Raw genomic sequence first — 19,458 nt, 5'->3', positions numbered from 1 at the left:
AACCAGTGGCATCTACATCTGCAGAACGTGAAGAACCAGTGGCATCTACATTTGCAGAACGTGAAAAACCAGTGGCATCTACATCTGCAGAACGTGAATAACCAGTGGCATCTACATCTGCAGAACGTGAAGAACCAGTGGCATCTACATCTACAGAACGTGAAGAACCAGTGGCATCTACATCTGCAGAACGCGAAGAACCAGTGGCATCTACATCTGCAGAACGTGAAGAACCAGTGGCATCTACATCTGCAGAACGTGAAGAACCAGTGGCATCTACATCTGCAGAACGTGAAGAACCAGTGGCATCTACATATGCAGAATGTGAAGAACCAGTGGCATCTACATCTGCAGAACGTGAAGAACCAGTGGCATCTACATCTGCAGAACGTGAAGAACCAGTGGCATCTACATCTGCAGAACGCGAAGAACCAGTGGCATCTACATCTGCAGAACGTGAAGAACCAGTGGCATCTACGTCTACAGGAGATTATACAACTTTGCAAGCCATTCCCCGTGTTTAGTGTACACGCCGTACAACATGTTTGGAATCGACGGGAGTAAAGTTGGACTTGCGAACAAATCGACTTACGAACAGATCTCTGGAATTTTCGATTTAAAGCTTTCGTGACTGCAGGGATTCATCTTCTTGGTTCTTTCGGTAAAGTCACGTAGAAGGGAAGTTTTATTATGCTTTATTTTTATTATTTTATTACTTCCCTTCTACGTGACTTTACCGAAAGAACCAAGAAGATGACCTCTGGAACCTAACTCGTTCGTAAGTAGAGGACTCCCTTGAATTCGGATCTCTGGTGGAGGCGTGGCCTACGGGCAGGCCCCCCCCACAAGCCCCGCCCCTCTGCAACGCCCCCACTGTGTACGCCCCGCCCCCAATCCCCCCGCCCCTCAACCCACCCCCCTAACTCCCCGCGCGCCCGCCCCCTTGATCCGCCATGATGGACGCGGCCTGCGTTGGAGGTGGACTCGAGATGCAGCGGCGCTGGTGAATGAGTGAGAGAGGAATGAGTGAGAGGGAATGAGTGAGAGGGATGGGAATGAGTGAGAGGGATGGGAATGAGTGAGAGGGGAATGAGTGAGAGGGGAATGAGTGAGAGGGAATGAGTGAGAGGGGAATGAGTGAGAGGGGAATGAGTGAGAGGGATGGGAATGAGTGAGAGGGGGATGAGTGAGAGGGATGGGAATGAGTGAGAGAGGAATGAGTGAGAGGGAATGAGTGAGAGGGGGGTGAGTGAGAGAGGAATGAGTGAGAGGGATGGGAATGAGTGAGAGGGGGATGAGTGAGAGGGGAATGAGTGAGAGGGGAATGAGTGAGAGGGATGGGAATGAGTGAGAGGGGAATGAGTGAGAGGGGAATGAGTGAGAGGGAATGAGTGAGAGGGATGGGAATGAGTGAGAGGGGGATGAGTGAGAGGGATGGGAATGAGTGAGAGAGGAATGAGTGAGAGGGAATGAGTGAGAGGGGGGTGAGTGAGAGAGGAATGAGTGAGAGGGATGGGAATGAGTGAGAGAGGAATGAGTGAGAGGGAATGAGTGAGAGGGGAATGAGTGAGAGAGGAATGAGTGAGAGGGAATGAGTGAGAGGGATGGGAATGAGTGAGAGGGGAATGAGTGAGAGGGGAATGAGTGAGAGGGGAATGAGTGAGAGGGGATGAGTGAGAGGGATGGGAATGAGTGAGAGGGATGGGAATGAGTGAGAGGGATGGGAATGAGTGAGAGGGGAATGAGTGAGAGGGGAATGAGTGAGAGGGAATGAGTGAGAGGGATGGGAATGAGTGAGAGGGGGATGAGTGAGAGGGGGATGAGTGAGAGGGATGGGAATGAGTGAGAGAGGAATGAGTGAGAGGGAATGAGTGAGAGGGGGGTGAGTGAGAGAGGAATGAGTGAGAAGGATGGGAATGAGTGAGAGAGGAATGAGTGAGAGGGAATGAGTGAGAGGGATGGGAATGAGTGAGAGGGGAATGAGTGAGAGGGGAATGAGTGAGAGGGGAATGAGTGAGAGGGGAATGAGTGAGAGGGAATGAGTGAGAGGGATTGGAATGAGTGAGAGGGGAATGAGTGAGAGGAGAATGAGTGAGAGGGGAATGAGTGAGAGGGGAATGAATGAGAGGGGAATGAGTGAGAGAGGAATGAGTGAGAGGGAATGAGTGAGAGGGATGGGAATGAGTGAGAGGGGAATGAGTGAGAGGGGAATGAGTGAGAGGGGAATGAGTGAGAGGGGAATGAGTGAGAGGGGAGTGAGTGAGAGGGATGGGAATGAGTGAGAGGGATGGGAATGAGTGAGAGAGGAATGAGTGAGAGGGAATGAGTGAGAGGGATGGGAATGAGTGAGAGGGGAATGAGTGAGAGGGGAATGAGTGAGAGGGGAATGAGTGAGAGGGGAATGAGTGAGAGGGGAGTGAGTGAGAGGGATTGGAATGAGTGAGAGGGATGGGAATGAGTGAGAGGGGAATGAGTGAGAGGGGAATGAGTGAGAGGGAATGAGTGAGAGGGATGGGAATGAGTGAGAGGGGATGAGTGAGAGGGATGGGAATGAGTGAGAGAGGAATGAGTGAGAGGGAATGAGTGAGAGGGGGGTGAGTGAGAGAGGAATGAGTGAGAGGGATGGGAATGAGTGAGAGAGGAATGAGTGAGAGGGAATGAGTGAGAGGGATGGGAATGAGTGAGAGGGGAATGAGTGAGAGGGGAATGAGTGAGAGGGAATGAGTGAGAGGGATGGGAATGAGTGAGAGGGGGATGAGTGAGAGGGGGATGAGTGAGAGGGGGATGAGTGAGAGGGATGGGAATGAGTGAGAGGGAATGAGTGAGAGGGGGGTGAGTGAGAGAGGAATGAGTGAGAGGGATGGGAATGAGTGAGAGAGGAATGAGTGAGAGAGGAATGAGTGAGAGGGGAATGAGTGAGAGGGGAATGAGTGAGAGGGGAATGAGTGAGAGGGAATGAGTGAGAGGGATGGGAATGAGTGAGAGGGGAATGAGTGAGAGGGGAATGAGTGAGAGGGGAATGAGTGAGAGGGGAATGAGTGAGAGAGGAATGAGTGAGAGGGAATGAGTGAGAGGGATGGGAATGAGTGAGAGGGGAATGAGTGAGAGGGGAATGAGTGAGAGGGGAATGAGTGAGAGGGGATGAGTGAGAGGGATGGGAATGAGTGAGAGGGATGGGAATGAGTGAGAGGGATGGGAATGAGTGAGAGGGGAATGAGTGAGAGGGGAATGAGTGAGAGGGAATGAGTGAGAGGGATGGGAATGAGTGAGAGGGGGATGAGTGAGAGGGGGATGAGTGAGAGGGATGGGAATGAGTGAGAGAGGAATGAGTGAGAGGGAATGAGTGAGAGGGGGGTGAGTGAGAGAGGAATGAGTGAGAGGGATGGGAATGAGTGAGAGAGGAATGAGTGAGAGGGAATGAGTGAGAGGGATGGGAATGAGTGAGAGGGGAATGAGTGAGAGGGGAATGAGTGAGAGGGGAATGAGTGAGAGGGGAATGAGTGAGAGGGAATGAGTGAGAGGGATTGGAATGAGTGAGAGGGGAATGAGTGAGAGGAGAATGAGTGAGAGGGGAATGAGTGAGAGGGGAATGAATGAGAGGGGAATGAGTGAGAGAGGAATGAGTGAGAGGGAGTGAGAGGGATGGGAATGAGTGAGAGGGGAATGAGTGAGAGGGGAATGAGTGAGAGGGGAATGAGTGAGAGGGGAATGAGTGAGAGGGGAATGAGTGAGAGGGATGGGAATGAGTGAGAGGGATGGGAATGAGTGAGAGGGGAATGAGTGAGAGGGAATGAGTGAGAGGGATGGGAATGAGTGAGAGGGGGATGAGTGAGAGGGATGGGAATGAGTGAGAGAGGAATGAGTGAGAGGGAATGAGTGAGAGGGGGGTGAGTGAGAGGGGGGTGAGTGAGAGAGGAATGAGTGAGAGAGGAATGAGTGAGAGGGATGGGAATGAGTGAGAGAGGAATGAGTGAGAGGGAATGAGTGAGAGGGATGGGAATGAGTGAGAGGGGAATGAGTGAGAGGGGAATGAAGTGAGAGGGGAATGAGTGAGAGGGAATGAGTGAGAGGGAATGAGTGAGAGGGAATGAGTGAGAGGGGAATGAGTGAGAGGGGAATGAGTGAGAGGGGAATGAGTGAGAGGGGAATTAGTGAGAGGGGAATGAGTGAGAGGGAATGAGTGAGAGGGATGGGAATGAGTGAGAGTGGAATGAGTGAGAGGGGAATGAGTGAGAGGGGAATGAGTGAGAGGGGAATGAGTGAGAGGGGAATGAGTGAGAGAGGAATGAGTGAGAGGGAATGAGTGAGAGGGATGGGAATGAGTGAGAGGGATGGGAATGAGTGAGAGGGGAATGAGTGAGAGGGGAATGAGTGAGAGGGAATGAGTGAGAGGGGGATGAGTGAGAGGGGGATGAGTGAGAGGGGGATGAGTGAGAGGGATGGGAATGAGTGAGAGAGGAATGAGTGAGAGGGAATGAGTGAGAGGGGGGTGAGTGAGAGAGGAATGAGTGAGAGAGGAATGAGTGAGAGGGAATGAGTGAGAGGGATTGGAATGAGTGAGAGGGGAATGAGTGAGAGGGGAATGAGTGAGAGGGGAATGAGTGAGAGGGAATGAGTGAGAGGGGGATGAGTGAGAGGGGGATGAGTGAGAGGGATGGGAATGAGTGAGAGAGGAATGAGTGAGAGGGAATGAGTGAGAGGGGGGTGAGTGAGAGGGGAATGAGTGAGAGGGATGGGAATGAGTGAGAGGGATGGGAATGAGTGAGAGAGGAATGAGTGAGAGGGATGGGAATGAGTGAGAGGGATGGGAATGAGAGAGGAATGAGTGAGAGGGGGATGAGTGAGAGGGGGATGAGTGAGGGAATGAGTGAGAGAGGAGTGAGTGAGAGGGAATGAGTGAGAGAGGAATGAGAGGGGGATGAGTGAGAGGGATGGGAATGAGTGAGAGGGATGGGAATGAGTGAGAGAGGAGTGAGAGGGGGATGAGTGAGAGGGGGATGAGTGAGAGGGATGGGAATGAGTGAGAGGGATGGGAATGAGTGAGAGAGGAATGAGTGAGAGGGGAATGAGTGAGAGGGAATGAGTGAGAGGGAATGAGTGAGAGGGGGATGAGTGAGAGAGGAATGAGTGAGAGAGGAATGAGTGAGAGAGGAATGAGTGAGAGAGGAATGAGTGAGAGGGAATGAGTGAGAGGAATGAGTGAGAGGGGGATGAGTGAGAGGGGTTGGAATGAGTGAGAGGGATGGGAATGAGTGAGAGAGGAATGAGTGATAGAGGAATGAGTGAGAGGGATGGGAATGAGTGAGAGGGATGGGAATGAGTGAGAGGGATGGGAATGAGTGAAGGGAATGAGTGAGAGGGATGGCAGTGAGTGAGAGGGATAGGAATGAGTGAGAGAGGAATGAGTGAGAGGGGAATGAGTGAGAGGGATGGGAATGAGTGAGAGGGAGGGGAGTGAGGGAGGGGAGTGAGGGAGGGGAATGAGTGAGAGGGATGGGAATGAGTGAGAGGGATGGGAATGAGTGAGAGGGAGGGGAGTGAGGGAGGGGAATGAGTGAGAGGGGAATGAGTGAGAGAGGAATGAGTGAGTGGGGAATGAGTGAGAGGGATGGGAATGAGTGAGAGGGAGGGGAATGAGTGAGAGGGAAGGGAATGAGTGAGAGGGATGGGAATGAGTGAGAGGGAGGGGAATGAGTGAGAGGGATGGGAATGAGTGAGAGGGATTGGAATGAGTGAGAGGGATGGGAATGAGTGAGAGGGAGGGGAATGAGTGAGAGGGATGGGAATGAGTGAGAGGGAGGGGAATGAGTGAGAGGGAGGGGAATGAGTGAGAGGGATGGGAATGAGTGAGAGGGAGGGGAATGAGTGAGAGGGAGGGGAATGAGTGAGAGGGAGGGGAATGAGTGAGAGGGAGGGGAATGAGTGAGAGGGAGGGGAATGAGTGAGAGGGAGGGGAATGAGTGAGAGGGAGGGGAATGAGTGAGAAAGGAATGAGTGAGAGGGATGGGAATGAGTGAGGGGGGAGAGGAATGAGAGAGGGGAATGAGTGGAGGATGGGAGGGATGGGGGGAGGATAAACGAGGGGATGTGAGGAGGAGGGTGCAGGATGGTGCCTCCTGAGGAATGAGTTCACCCTTACCCTCCGCAGTCGATGTGGATGATGGATACGCGATGTGTGTATGACAACCATTGGAACCTTTCGCCAGTATTGAGATATTTCATAGTAACAACGACGACGACAAAAAAGTGGCATTAGCCCCTTTTTATTTCGCGTAAATAGGTGTTGAGATGTTCAGACACTAAATAGGCACCCGATTTCGAGGCGTAATCAATACCCTGTTAGCGATTGATGCCCCGCTAATTTCATTATTCCTTATTTTCCTCTTGATGACGATCGCTTGTGTTGTGATGGAAACGTCGTAAAAATGTATTATTTAAAATATATATTTTGATTTAAAGCTTTCGTGACTGCAGGGATTCATCTTCTTGGTTCTTTCGGTAAAGTCACGTAGAAGGGAAGTAATAAAATAATAAAAATAAAACACAATAAAATTTTATTTTTATTATGTTTTAATTTTATTATGTTTTATTTTTATTATTTTATTACTTCCCTTCTACGTGACTTTACCGAAAGAACCAAGAAGATAAAAAAAATATATTTACTTTTATGTTTTCTATCTACGTGACTTTACCGAAAGAACCATAGAATATTCATTATACGTGTTACTACGCCACCTTCTGGATGGCCTGAGTCCATGCCTCGTGAAGGCTTCCTTTGGGCCCCACTCAAAGCGGTTTAAAGGCATCGTTCTGCGTACATCACCAAAGCCACGTTTGCACACACAGCAACATCTATCCGCCAGATAAGAAGTTTAAAGCCATTCTTTAACGCGTCTTTCATATTGGATGTTACGTGGTTGTCTAGCGTGGTGTGTGATGATGGGGAGCGGTGGTGTAGTGGTGAGCACTACGAACCCGGCCACCCGAGTTCGATTCCCGCTCACGGCCACCAACACCGGTGGCGATTATCTGAAACCGGTACCTGGGCCTCCCCTAGGTAGACTCAGCCTCAAATGAGTACCTGGTGCGGTGTGTAAACATCGCCACTGGGGAGACAAAGGCGGCCGGGGGTGGTGCTGGCCACCACCCCGCTCGTGGTTGTCACCACTCAGCACTTTCTACGCTTGTTTGTGAGATCAGATTTCAGCTAAAGTAACATTCGACCAATTATCGTTCAGAGGCCGATCAACTTTGTTGTGATCATTAACACCTGAAAGTGGCCAGTCGGTGCCTGCGTTTGTTTCAGATGAGCACTGCTCTGCGCTTGCTTACGCACTTGGACAGAGACCTGTGAGTGAAGAAGTGATTTTGGTTGAATAGGGGTGATGATGAAGCGTGGTGGAGGTGTGTACACGTGGTGATCGCGTATAGGGAGGAGGTGTAATTTAGTGCCGGTGAGTCGTGATGGAGTGTGTAGTGAGGGTGTAAGGGGTATGTGATGGTGTGTGATTAGGGTGTCATCGTGTGTGGTGATTGCATGGTGGAGTGTATGATATGTTTGGTGATGGTGTGAGGGTATGTGATCGAGTGTGGGTCGGTTGTGGTTTGCAGTGGTGTGTGGTGAAAATGCAATTGAGCGAGTCGAGGTTGTGCGATGGAACGTGGTGTGGTAAGTGTAGAGAAGGCTGTGCATGCTACTAAATATTCTGCTTTAGTGACCATCTCTGGGACAGCGGTGATGGACATCTGTGGAAACTACTGGACATCTGTGAAAAATAGCTGTTTAGCTCATCAGATTCCTCCAATATAAATACATATTCTGATTTTGGCGGTGCGTGGCAGTGAGGAGCTCTAGGAGGCCCTATGTTCCGGTGGAGGCAGCCGCACGTGGGGGACCTGGGCAATGGGGAGCCCGAGCCCGATGACGCGGGCCAGTCGCGCTCCGAGCCCGAGGAGAGGAGCGGTCACATAGCCGTGTTTTGCGGAACCCGCATGTACGTGTGGGGCGGGTACCTGGTAAGCAACGGACTCCGGTTAGCACGGTTGGCGACGTACGGTGCGAAAGAAGTTCAACGTACACGCTTGAATTCGAACGCTGCTAAGTTGAAATGCAACTTTGTTGATGTTGTGAAGTCTGGTTCACTTGTGACATAGTTTTGTTGCTTTTTATTCAGGCTGACAACTCTGTGGACCTTTATCTTCCTTCCAGTGAAATGTGGATTTACGATACTGAAACCCAAGTGTGGTAAGAATCGTGGATTATTTGCTTGCAGTGAGGTTTTGGGGTTGTACAGCCTCTGTTTTGGAATAGATGTGCACGTGTTTAATGAGTCATGAGGTGGCCTTCGTGTCCTGCCGATCAGCCTCGTTAATCGTACTTTCATTGCTCTTTCATTTATGTATTTTCACCATTTACATTTTATGTTGATCTGTCACCCCACAAATCCAAGTTGAAAAATTATGTTTGGTTATACACGTGGCTTTGAATAGTGGGAATTGGTGGTACATGGCCAGAAATCTCAGCCTGTTTTGTCTTTCTAGATGGCACTTGAGCAGCCCAGTGCAACATACACATGCCGATAGAATTTATAAAGGGTGGTCATTATTATTTGTGATTTTTAGTCCAACAATTTGGCTCTAAACCCCCTTGAGGAGTTGGACAAAGGTCCCATCGCAGGCGACGTGTGTCAGCAGTATGTGTGTGCACATGTCTTGGTGGTGTCTTGACTCGTGGCACATTCCTAGGTGGTGTGTGACGGTAGTATGTCAGCGCAGATAGTGTGTGTGTCACAGCAGTGTCACAGCAGTGACTTGACAGACCGCACGCGTCACGGTTTGTGTCAGCGGTGTGTGCAATAGAAAATGGTGTGCCGTGCGTCTCGGCGGTTTGTGTCGAGGCAGGCGGCGTGCATCACGGCGGATTGTGTGTGTTGTGGCAGGCATCGGCGAGAGCTTGGAGGAGAGCTTCCTCCCCCAATGTCTGGCAGCTGTGCAGTGTGCGTTGATGGAAGATTATACATGTTTGGGGGCCATCACCACCGTGGCAACAGCAATGAGGTGAACTGCCTTTGACACTTTGTTCCACTCCATGTCCTGCACTGAACACAACACGGATTATGTGAGGGCCTGCCTGGCCTGTCTTCTAGCACACTGCCTGCTGGCTGCACCATGAGCTGGACGGCATGGTGACATTGATCCACTCCTGTCAAGTATGAAACCCCACGGTTTCCTATGTTTTTAAATTGCTTGTATTTTGAATTTCAAAGCCATTATTGTAACTAATTGAATTAAGGTCCACACCTGACCATCATGTATGGTATGAAGCTTTGAATAAAATATCACGTTAACAAAAACTGTTATGAAATGTCAAACATTTTATATTTTAATTCCGTGGCAACACTTTTTCCCACAATGTTTTCGACATTTGTATCACCTGCCTGAAGGAAAGCAGTTAATTATTGCCTTGGTGTGATATATATATTACTATGGCACCATTGAAAAAATTCACAAACAAGCACATTCCACACTGCAGTGAGTATTTAACTGCACCATGCCCAATTTATTCTGGTTTTCAGCATGGCTTTGTGAGCCGTGGTTGATATAGCAATTAAATTTAATAGAAACCCACGAAATGTATTCAGTTATATTTAACACTCAGAATTATTGCAGGTTGGATCACTTTGCAAAATAAAGTAGTGGTTAAGTTATTCTTTGCAAGGAGGTGGGTGGTTGCTCAGAGGTAATGTAGCTGAGCTGGCACCGCTGAAATCCTGGGTTTGAATCCAGGCCACTGCCTGTGATTAAACCAGATCCTCAATAGCAGTGCGTTGATGGTCTTAACCCAACCACTGATGACTTGAGTAATAAAATATGGGTTTGGCTATTATGGCGTAGAACCTCTCTCATATTCAAAGAGAGTGGGAAGTCGTTCCCTCTACTCTGTGTGGACCGGAGGTCACTTGACCAGATCTCAGAGGTTACCCTGCGATATCCGCTTCTGTGGGCAATTCTTGAAGATGAATGGGTTTGCACTGTTCTGCGAGAGACCCAAAAGCATGTCTCTTGACGTAATGCCGATGGCACGATCGGGATTTTTTTTTTAATTGAGAAAATTACTAAAACAGTTATTTTTTGCAGTTTTACACAATGTATTTGTGTCCCCGTGGAGATTCTTACAAGTGGGAAAGGATATCAAATTACACGGGCCAGCCTCCCTCTCCCAAGGACAAACTGGGCTGCTGGACACATGGCAACAAGTGAGCAGCACACAGTACACCCGGCTTGAGCAGCAGAAGACCAACAACCAGCTCGAACAAATACAAAACACATATCTGCTTGCGTTAGCTTTTGCTTGAACTATATTTATTTGCCCGTGGTTTTTATTATCATCACAGTTTTATTTTATTGCAAAGCACCCTGAGAAACTCTGCATGAATGCCGCTATATACACGCATAATGTATTATACAGTTCTGACAGTTTAGTCTGGAGTGTTTGTAGCTATTTAGTTTGCCTTCATTTTTACTACCAATAGTATCGGATATTCGCAAAGGTATTCACTCTTCTTTTTTATAATTGTTTATCGTCCCAATTTCAACTGCTATCAGCGTCATATGAGATAAAAATGGCAACGCAACTCTGGCACAATATTAGCCCACTGAAGTAGCTAGGCCATCTATGATACTGCAAGCTGCCTCTGAATGTTGTCGGTTTACTCTCCCAACACAACGGTGTGTGGAACTAGTCACTAATTGTCATTGTAGATGTGACAAACCTTAGTAATTGGCTGTGCTGGGTGGTGGTGGGTTTAACGACACACTTTATGCGATCTAACCCGAAAAACCTCTATTATGGATAATATTGGTCGCGAAAGCCGACGTGTCAAAGATCTCTGACCCTATTCCTATTTTACGTGTGTGCCCGCTACAGAATTGTGACCATGACTTTGTCGGCACGTGCGTTGTCTTCACCAGGCTCGTATTTTTCGGCGGTTATGGATACCAGCCCCGCGAGGCTCATCGAGGGACCTTCGAGTTTGACGAAACCTCCCTGTGGGTGCGTGTCTCTGCAGTGTGGCCCAATGCCTTCAATAGCCGTGGCTTCTTTGATTTCACGGCGCCACATCCTCAATGAAATCAAGCTGCAGTTCACAGACACTGCCGTGTTTCCTGTTCATATGGAATGTTACTCGGGCATTAAATTTGTATTCTGTTGTTTTCCACCCTCAAAACCTTCCAGGGGCCAAATGTTTCCAGAGGCTGGAATAATCATGTGCACATTTTCGACCTGGAAACATACAGTTGGAGTCAACCGCTCACGACTGTAAGTCAGCAGTACGTCAAATATGGTAGCACAAATATGCCTTTTACGTGTGTAAATCACAGTATTTTCCATTTCCGCCTTCGTGTAATCTTTTTAATTGCAGATAACACCTTGACATATAGAGGAACGCAGAGCTTATAGGTTGGGTGGGGGGATTTGGCACCGGCGCACCGCCTGTCTTCTTCCGCTCGTCTGTCGTTCCTCCTCGTGCCTCTCAGCCATTCTCTCTCTCTCTTTGTGAGTGAGCGAATCCTGTGCAGCGTGTTGAAATTATTTGTGTAGATGTGTGTTTCGTAGTCGATATGTTACGTACTTTTCCATACAGGGCACGCCACCACTTCCTCGCGCGGCACATGCCTGTGCCACCCACGGCAACCGGGGCTACCTTTTTGGAGGCCGCTACCTGGTAGGTGCGAGGATCTTTATTGGATAACGCCAGCATAACCTCGTATGTGGTTCATGGATGGGAGAATACCAGTGCGTGCGTGTGAAAGCACTGTTATGCAATATTTTTAGGTAAACAGTGTACGTCTTCTTGGTTCTTTCGATAAAGTCACGTAGAAGGGAAATAATAAAATAATGAAAATAAAACATAATAAAATACAATTCTCACGACGTTTCGGCCACAACTCAAGCAGCCGTCAGGTGAAGAACAGGGCTGTTGGAAAGACAGCATCTTGTGTTGTGGCCGAAACGTGAGGACGGCTGCTTGCGTTGTGGCGAAAACGTCGTGAGAATTGTATTTTATTATGTTTTATTTTTATTTTATTATTTCCCTTCTACGTGACTTTTACTGAAAGAACCAAGAAGATGAATCCCTGCAGTCATGAAAGCTTTAAATCGAAATTTAAACAGTGTACGTGTTTGTGTGTATCTCTGCGTGACTAGGGGGCTCGGATGAATGACTTGCACTACCTGAACCTGGACAACTGGGCATGGAGCGGCCCGTACGTTGATTGCACACTCGCTCACAACCTGAAGCCTGTTGATCGAAGCACCACGTTGGGATCGTGTGCTTTTTGTTATGCTTGCTACTGCGTAAGCAGCTATGGAGGACTTTGCATGGTGTGGTCGTGTGAGTGTAGTGTACATGTGGTTGTGTTGTGTGGTTGATGCAGAATAGCAGTCAGAGGAGAAGTGCCGCTAGGCCGATCATGGCACACACTCACGGCAGCCTCGGATGACCAGCTCTTCCTCTACGGTGGCTTCACGACGGAGCGTCAACCTCTTGGTACTCCCCATATGAAGATTAAAAACCTCCCCATATAGCCTTTAACAGACTGTTGGGAAAAGTGCTGTTTGCTTGGCATACAATACGATGGGTGACCACCATGCCCGGCAACCTTTGTTTCCCCAGTGGTGATGTTTACACACCACACCAGGTACTCAATTAAAGCTGAGTCAATCTAGGGAAGGCCCAGGACTGGTTCAGATATTTATCACTGATATTCACCACAATTTGACCACAAGAACAAATTGGTACCCCCTTACAGTCATGTTGAAACAGGCACATCTGTGCTGTTAAAGATTGTGCTTCTTGAGTGTTACTGTTTTGTTTGGCTGTAGAGATGGGCAGTCTTGTTATCTGACTGAGAAAACAATCTGTGCATCTGACCTGTCTCAAAATAACCTAATTCTAGTAAAGTATGTATATTTGTCTCTTGTTTTCTCAAAGAGTACAACTGCTTTTGGTATTCTTTGGGTCTTTCAGTAAAGTCACGTAGATAGGTTCAAAGAAAATCATAAAAAACTACGACGTTTCGATCGCAACACAAGTGGTCAAACGCAAACTGTTTATAAAGGTTTGAAATGGGCATTGCCCAAATGTCAGCAGCATGGGCGGGGCAGCTAATGTTAATGTAAGTGGTGGGCGGCGACCGCGACGGTGGTGGGTTTTCCACCAATTGAAAAGCTGCCAGGTAGAAATTAGCATGTTAATGTAAGATCGGTGAGCGGCCTCCACAGCGAGCGCGCTGAGGTGGCTATATTAATGTGAGAGATTAGCATGTTAATGGCAGATCGCAGAGCCGCAACCCCTAGGTCGGTGCGCAAAGGTGGCTGTGTAAGTGTGAGAAATTTAGCCTGTTAATGTAAAATCGGAGAGCAGAAAATAACAACTAACATCGGAAGGTGGCAGGATGGGAACATCACAGCCAGTTATGACTCAAACTGGTTGATAACGTCCTTCAAATGATTGCTCAGTTTGTACCCATCTTCTCGGTTGAAATTGTGTCTGTGTCTATATATGGATGGCTTCATGAACGAATTTTTATGCATATCCAGTAGGTTTGCAAAGTACCTTCGTCTTAGAGAAATCAATTTCGTGTGAGCCCATCGCATTAAAACAATGATCAGAAACAGCCGAGGTATTGGTGCTACCGTGTTTCAGATCTGCCTTATGTTCACGAACACGGTCCGAAACATGTCGCTTAGTTTCCCCAATGTAACTACTGCCGCAGACATAGCTTAGTTTGTAGACGCTGGAGTATTGCATGTCAGGGATCACATCCTTCGAAGATGGGATCAGATCACGAATTTTATGTACTGTGTTAAATTGAACCTGGATCTTGTGTTTGCTCATAATTTTGGAAATATTTTTGGTGACCCCTGCTATGTATGGCAAGGTGATGGTTTTGATTGGGTCCTCAGATGGTTCTTTCCCAACGGTAGGGGTGATAGCTTTACGGATTGTGTAGTCTAAATATCCATTCAACTTGAGAGTTTGGTGTACGTGTTCCAGTTCACTGGCTAGGTGATGGTTGGAAATACATCAAACTCTATGGTGTAGAGTTTTGATGAGAGGATTCTTCTGGGATGGATGGTGGTGGGAGTCAGGTTTTAGATAGGCATCCGTATGGGTGGCTTTCCTGTAGACAGTGTCCCATTGAGTAATCTGGTCTCTTTTCGATTAAAATATCCAAGAATGGCAATTTGACATCCTTTTCCACCTCTATGGTGAATTTGATGGCTGGGTGTATGGAATTGATGTGGTTGAGGAATTGGTTCAGAGCTGGTCGGCCATGATAGGCCAATACAATATTTTGATTTGAGAAAATTGAAAGGATTTTTTTTTAACAAAATGTGCTAAGGTTTCAAAGCTTTCAAAACATATTGACAGTTGAACTCACATCAAGATCAATAGAAAATATGTCCACGTGATTGAACTGACACTGCTGCCAAATCATGTCCATTAACTAATAATGTCACTTTTTGTGGTGCTGGTTGCAGGGGACGGTTGGATTTACAGTGTGAAGAGCCAGGAGTGGCGGAAGCTCTCCCACATCCCTCCCGACAGACCGAGGTCCACTGCCCCACACTTGTGCACCCTGTGTCGTGACATTGCGCCGTGCTCAAGTGTGTGCGAGGCCCGTGCAAGGGGATTAAACGCAGTGGGTGTGTGTCCACGCGCGTTGCAGGCTGTGGCACACGGCAACCTTGAGCGAGGAAGGCGAGGTGCTGGTGTTTGGGGGCTGCTCCAACAACCTGCTTGCAGGAGAGATGTCTGTAAGATCGCAAGCTGGTCCATACACTCATGAAGCTGCACACCCACCTAATCACTCACTTCATCATCAAACCAAAAAAAACACATTAAAAAAAATATGATTCTCAATCAATCCCCATGGTGTACAGTGCAGTATCCCAGTCTTATCTACTTTATCTCTTGCAGCCTTTCTGTTTATCTGATATGAAGAAGGGCCATTGCCTGAAATGTCACCGATTGTATATTTTTCCTTTTAACACCACAGAGTGTTATTGACGAAAATGTTGAATTCATGTCTCACTCACATAGCAGGAGCAATATGCATTTGTTGCATCGCAAGACTGAGGAATGATGACTCGAGGAGGCCTTCATCCAGCAGTGGATAATGTCTGATGCTTATTTCAGCATCGTCAACAGTCGATCATGCTTTTCAAATGAACCTGCCGTTAACTTGAGTTTTAACTGCCGTTTTCCTTTTTCAGGGCCATAAGAACGATGTGTTGGTGTTTTGTATTCAGCCAAAGTCTCTTCTACGGTAAGGTCGTGTGATGTCAAATGTGTAATGGTTATGAAAAACACTTCACAGCTGAAGTGAGGGTTCAAATGCATTACATTATTGAGGTACTTGGTGGTCATACGTTTATTCCAGTTGATCCAACGGTATGTGCCAAGGAAACTCCAGCATATAATCTGGCATCCGTCTTTGGAGTTTCAGTGAACCATACATTTCCATACTCTTTGGTTCTTTCGGTAAAGTCACGTAGGTAGAAAAAATTAAAATAATAGATCACGACGTTTCGATGGCAACACAAGCGACCGTCATCAGGTGAGACAATCACAGCAGGGAAACTGCTGAAATAGACCCGACTTTACCGAAAGAACCAAAGAGTATGGATTCCTGCAGTCACGAAAGCTTCAAATCAAGATCATACATTTTCATTTGTAAACTGGGCATCATGTTTGAATGTCCTGGGTGAGGGCCTCTATGAAACGCTTTACTTAGATTTTCGCGCAGAGCCTACAGTACACCTATCCCTGGGAGTACTCGTGAAGTCTGGGGGGTGGGGGGGGTGTTATGGAGACAGTGCGATGGTAGTGGGGTATGGTCATTTGGGGTTACTCAGTGGAGCTGCTTTGTGCGTGTGCAATGGTATGTTCATAGCTGTTTTTAGTATTTTCGGGAAATTTATTTATTAAATGTTAGATAATTATAGTAAATGTAATTAGAATGTGATTTTTCGATTGTTTCCAGTCTAAAAATAAATAATCCGACTAGTTAATATATTATTTCACATACATGTTGGTAGGGGTACACAGATAGCTCGTCGATAGATTTGGTAAGAGGGTACATGACACACAAAAGGTTGGGAACTACCAATATAGAGTTGGAGCTCCAGCAAGCCTTGCCTGGGCTACACAGGGTGACGTGCGTGTGTGCATACAGGCTGAGCGTGGACGCCGTGGCGCGCCATCGGGAACTACTCTGTACTCAGTGGGGGGCGCTTCCTCGCCACCTGAGCAGCCGCCTTCTTCAACGCACAGGGGGCCCAGCCTCTGGTTCCTGAAGCGCCTACATGCAATCATGTACATACATGCTCACAATCACAGGGGCACGTGCGCCCAAGTTCACATGTGCAGCCCGCAGTCAACTAAATAAGTCGGCAGTAGTGCCACACCCTGCATTTGCGAGCCAGTGCCAAGCCGACACAGGGTAAAAACCTCGAGAAGATCGCCATTACTTTTTAAAGCTAATCTAAATTTTATTGGAGGAATATTTCTGTGACTGAAGGCTCCGACCAAATCCTTAGAAAACCACCACAAGCACTTTACGCCTGAACAATCATGGAGAGATGGCTTTGGAAGGATTTGGTTAGAGCTGTCAGCGAAATAAATATGCCTCCAATAAAATAATTTCAACTGTTAGCATTGGCAAACTTGCAGGAACGACCTAGGGTGCGTCAGCTGATGTGCTGCAAATTTCTCCCCTATCACTGAATTACTCAGCGGCAGAATATAGCGTTCCAACCTGGTCCAGAACCTCTAAAATATATCGTGCCGCTGATCGCGCTGTCACCGTAGAATCACCAATATCCCGAAGAATGCTCGCGAACACAGTGGAACAACAGAGAAGTCCAGAATAAACACTTGATTCAAGACCCAGACATCGCACCTGGCTTTAACATTGCTTGAAGACACTGGTATGACCATCAACCACATCAGATTATTTATACCAGAGGAATCCGATTAGCTATAAAGCTCTTTTTTATATAGATGTCCAGTAGGGGCAGGTTAGAACGGTACAACAACAGTGCATAAACAGAATAGGAATGCAAAATATTGGAAATGTAAACAAATCACTTCCAAAAATATAGACAAATAAAACTAAAGTATTTTTTTCTTGCTAGGTAAAGCCCACTGAGCTATTAGCTTCTGTTTCAGAAGTAACTTGGCCAGAAATGATAGCTCGACAAAGTGGCTTATGTGGAAATTGGTAGCAGCAAAATTTAATTTAAATGCATGTTTCTAAATGAGGAAAAAACCAGAGAACCCGGAGAGAAAAATCCACGCGACCACGGGGAATCAGAATCAGAATCAGAAACGGTTTTAATCGCCATGTAAGTTTGCACAAACAAGGAATTCACTATGGCGGGACGGTGCATACATTGAACAAGTAGGAATCTTAACTTATATAAAAGGTATACACTCTAACTATACTAACGTTACAAAGTATAGGTAATACCAAAGGGCTAAAATCTTTAAAATTATGAATAAGTAGACCTTATAAAATGCGAATGTAAAATGTTAATTAGCCGTATTAAACAATCTTAAAATACAAAAATACAAATAAGATTACACGTGCAAACCCCAAATATACAGGTGTCAGGGTAGGGATCAAACCCCCGACCTGCATACCAGGCGAGGAAGAACATCACACCATCGTGGCGCTCCTTAAATAAAAGATAAATAAAGTATTTAAGTTCGAATTGCATTGGTACATAAATTCCCAAGTTTGGGAAAGGCAGTAAAAAGCAGCAAAAACAGTCCCAAACCACACCACGATGTTGCACAGTCACTCAAATTGTACATTAATATGTAACTGTTGATACATTGTAAAGAATACAATTTACAAATCAAATTTGCAAATGTGGCTGTATCCAGTACTTATCTCCTTCAGAATATTTCTTGAAGGAAGATGTGTATGATATTAAGGGAGGAAACGAGGTTGTTCCAGAACATCAACAGATTGATGCACACATCCATGTCATTGTAAAAATAAGTATAACCCGTAAAAACAAAGTTTTTCACTATAAATCCTTTATATGCGTGGCGGCTAGAGTCCTCTCGTCCTCTGGCTTGAGATGGCTGCCACCTATGGGTCAGATGATTGTCTGCCAGTATTAAGCAATTGGTAATTAAATATTTAATTTGTTTTCCCTAAACAGTGTAAAATTTTGGAAAAAAATTTTCACGAACATTAATTGTCTCGCACAACGAGTCTGTGTGCAAAATGTCAGCTCGATTGGATCACGGGAAATGGGTTAAAAAACGACCGAAAGATTTGCACGGTCGTAAGCAAGCAAGCATGCAAGCACGCAAGCAAGCGAAATTAATATAAAGGATTTAATAAAGACAATCCACAGTGCAATTGTGATCATGAAACCCATTCTATGGACCATACTGTACTCTGTGACCTATGGTTCTTTTAACGGAGGAATGGCAAAACTATATGAACTCTAGCCTGACGCTCTCATGGCTAAGCCGTTCCCAACGTTGGCATTTAGCTCTTGAACATTGCCATACGCAATAATGGATTGTATAGAATGCAGAATCCTAATTTTACTGTCATCGCCAAGTCTACACACTGTTAACAAGGCTGTTGAATGCAGGAATAAAATATTACTGTACATTTAGAACTTTTGTGTGTCTCATGTTTTGAAGTTGATACATCATCAAGTTTCCTCCTGCTGCTCCGCACAATTATCGATATCCCCTAGTGTACGCTTCAATGACAACACGGATGGATGATGTATTTAATGACAATATTTTAAGCGCTTCATAATGACTACATTTAAAACGATCGTTAGGTATAGTCATGTGATGTGGCGAAAGGGTTATTCGCGTGTTATGTCTGCCTAAAGTTTCCCCTTCTCACAACCTCTGTAATTGGAGACGATAACCAAGGTATACGCTACATCATGGGATCTCCTTTGCCAGTACCAAAATATACTAATAGGGTTTTTCCCCTTTTTTTTCTGGCAACAAAACTGACACCTTTTGCAAGGAATCATGCTTACATTAACCACAATACCTGCAGTCAAATGCAAACAAAAAACAATACTCTGATAATCAGAGTATTGTTTTTTGTTTGCATTTGACTGCAGGTATTGTGGTTAATGTAAGCATGATTCCTTGCAAAAGGTGTCAGTTTTGTTGCCAGAAAAAAGGGGAAAAACCCTATTAGTATATTAAGGTATACGCTGTTCATGGTTTCCTCACTTAATGTCAAGCATAGACCGATGGACACTGGATTAATAACACGCTCTCACTGCAACGTGTATAATGCATAGAATCAGCACGGGATCAGGTCACCAGAGCCAATGCTTTGGATGTGGTCGCAACTCGCCATTGCTGATGACACGTTTCCGTGGTCGTTGTA

At 46.5% G+C, this 19,458-nt stretch overlaps 1 protein-coding gene across 1 annotated transcript; it reads left to right on the top strand.

The window, feature by feature from the left end:
• The first annotated feature begins 931 nt into the window (after nt 1–931).
• Nucleotides 932–18,715, top strand: LOC133352760 (kelch domain-containing protein 2-like). The gene is made up of 14 exons (XM_061568618.1): nt 932–1,003; nt 7,843–8,016; nt 8,175–8,245; nt 8,940–9,057; nt 10,138–10,256; nt 10,972–11,053; nt 11,237–11,320; nt 11,646–11,726; nt 12,209–12,267; nt 12,439–12,551; nt 14,549–14,621; nt 14,737–14,824; nt 15,284–15,336; nt 16,246–18,715. Exons 2-14 carry the CDS (start codon nt 7,864–7,866, stop codon nt 16,364–16,366), a joined length of 1,215 nt encoding a protein of 404 aa, XP_061424602.1. The 5' UTR covers nt 932–1,003; nt 7,843–7,863; the 3' UTR covers nt 16,367–18,715.
• The last annotated feature ends 743 nt before the right edge of the window (nt 18,716–19,458 follow it).

This window comes from Lethenteron reissneri, chromosome 41 (assembly GCF_015708825.2).
Source record: "Lethenteron reissneri isolate LAM-NWPU_2019-01 chromosome 41, ASM1570882v1, whole genome shotgun sequence".
NCBI lineage: Eukaryota > Metazoa > Chordata > Hyperoartia > Petromyzontiformes > Petromyzontidae > Lethenteron > Lethenteron reissneri.
The sequence above is the reverse complement of the archived record's forward strand: the minus strand, read 5'-3'. Positions and strand labels throughout refer to the sequence as shown.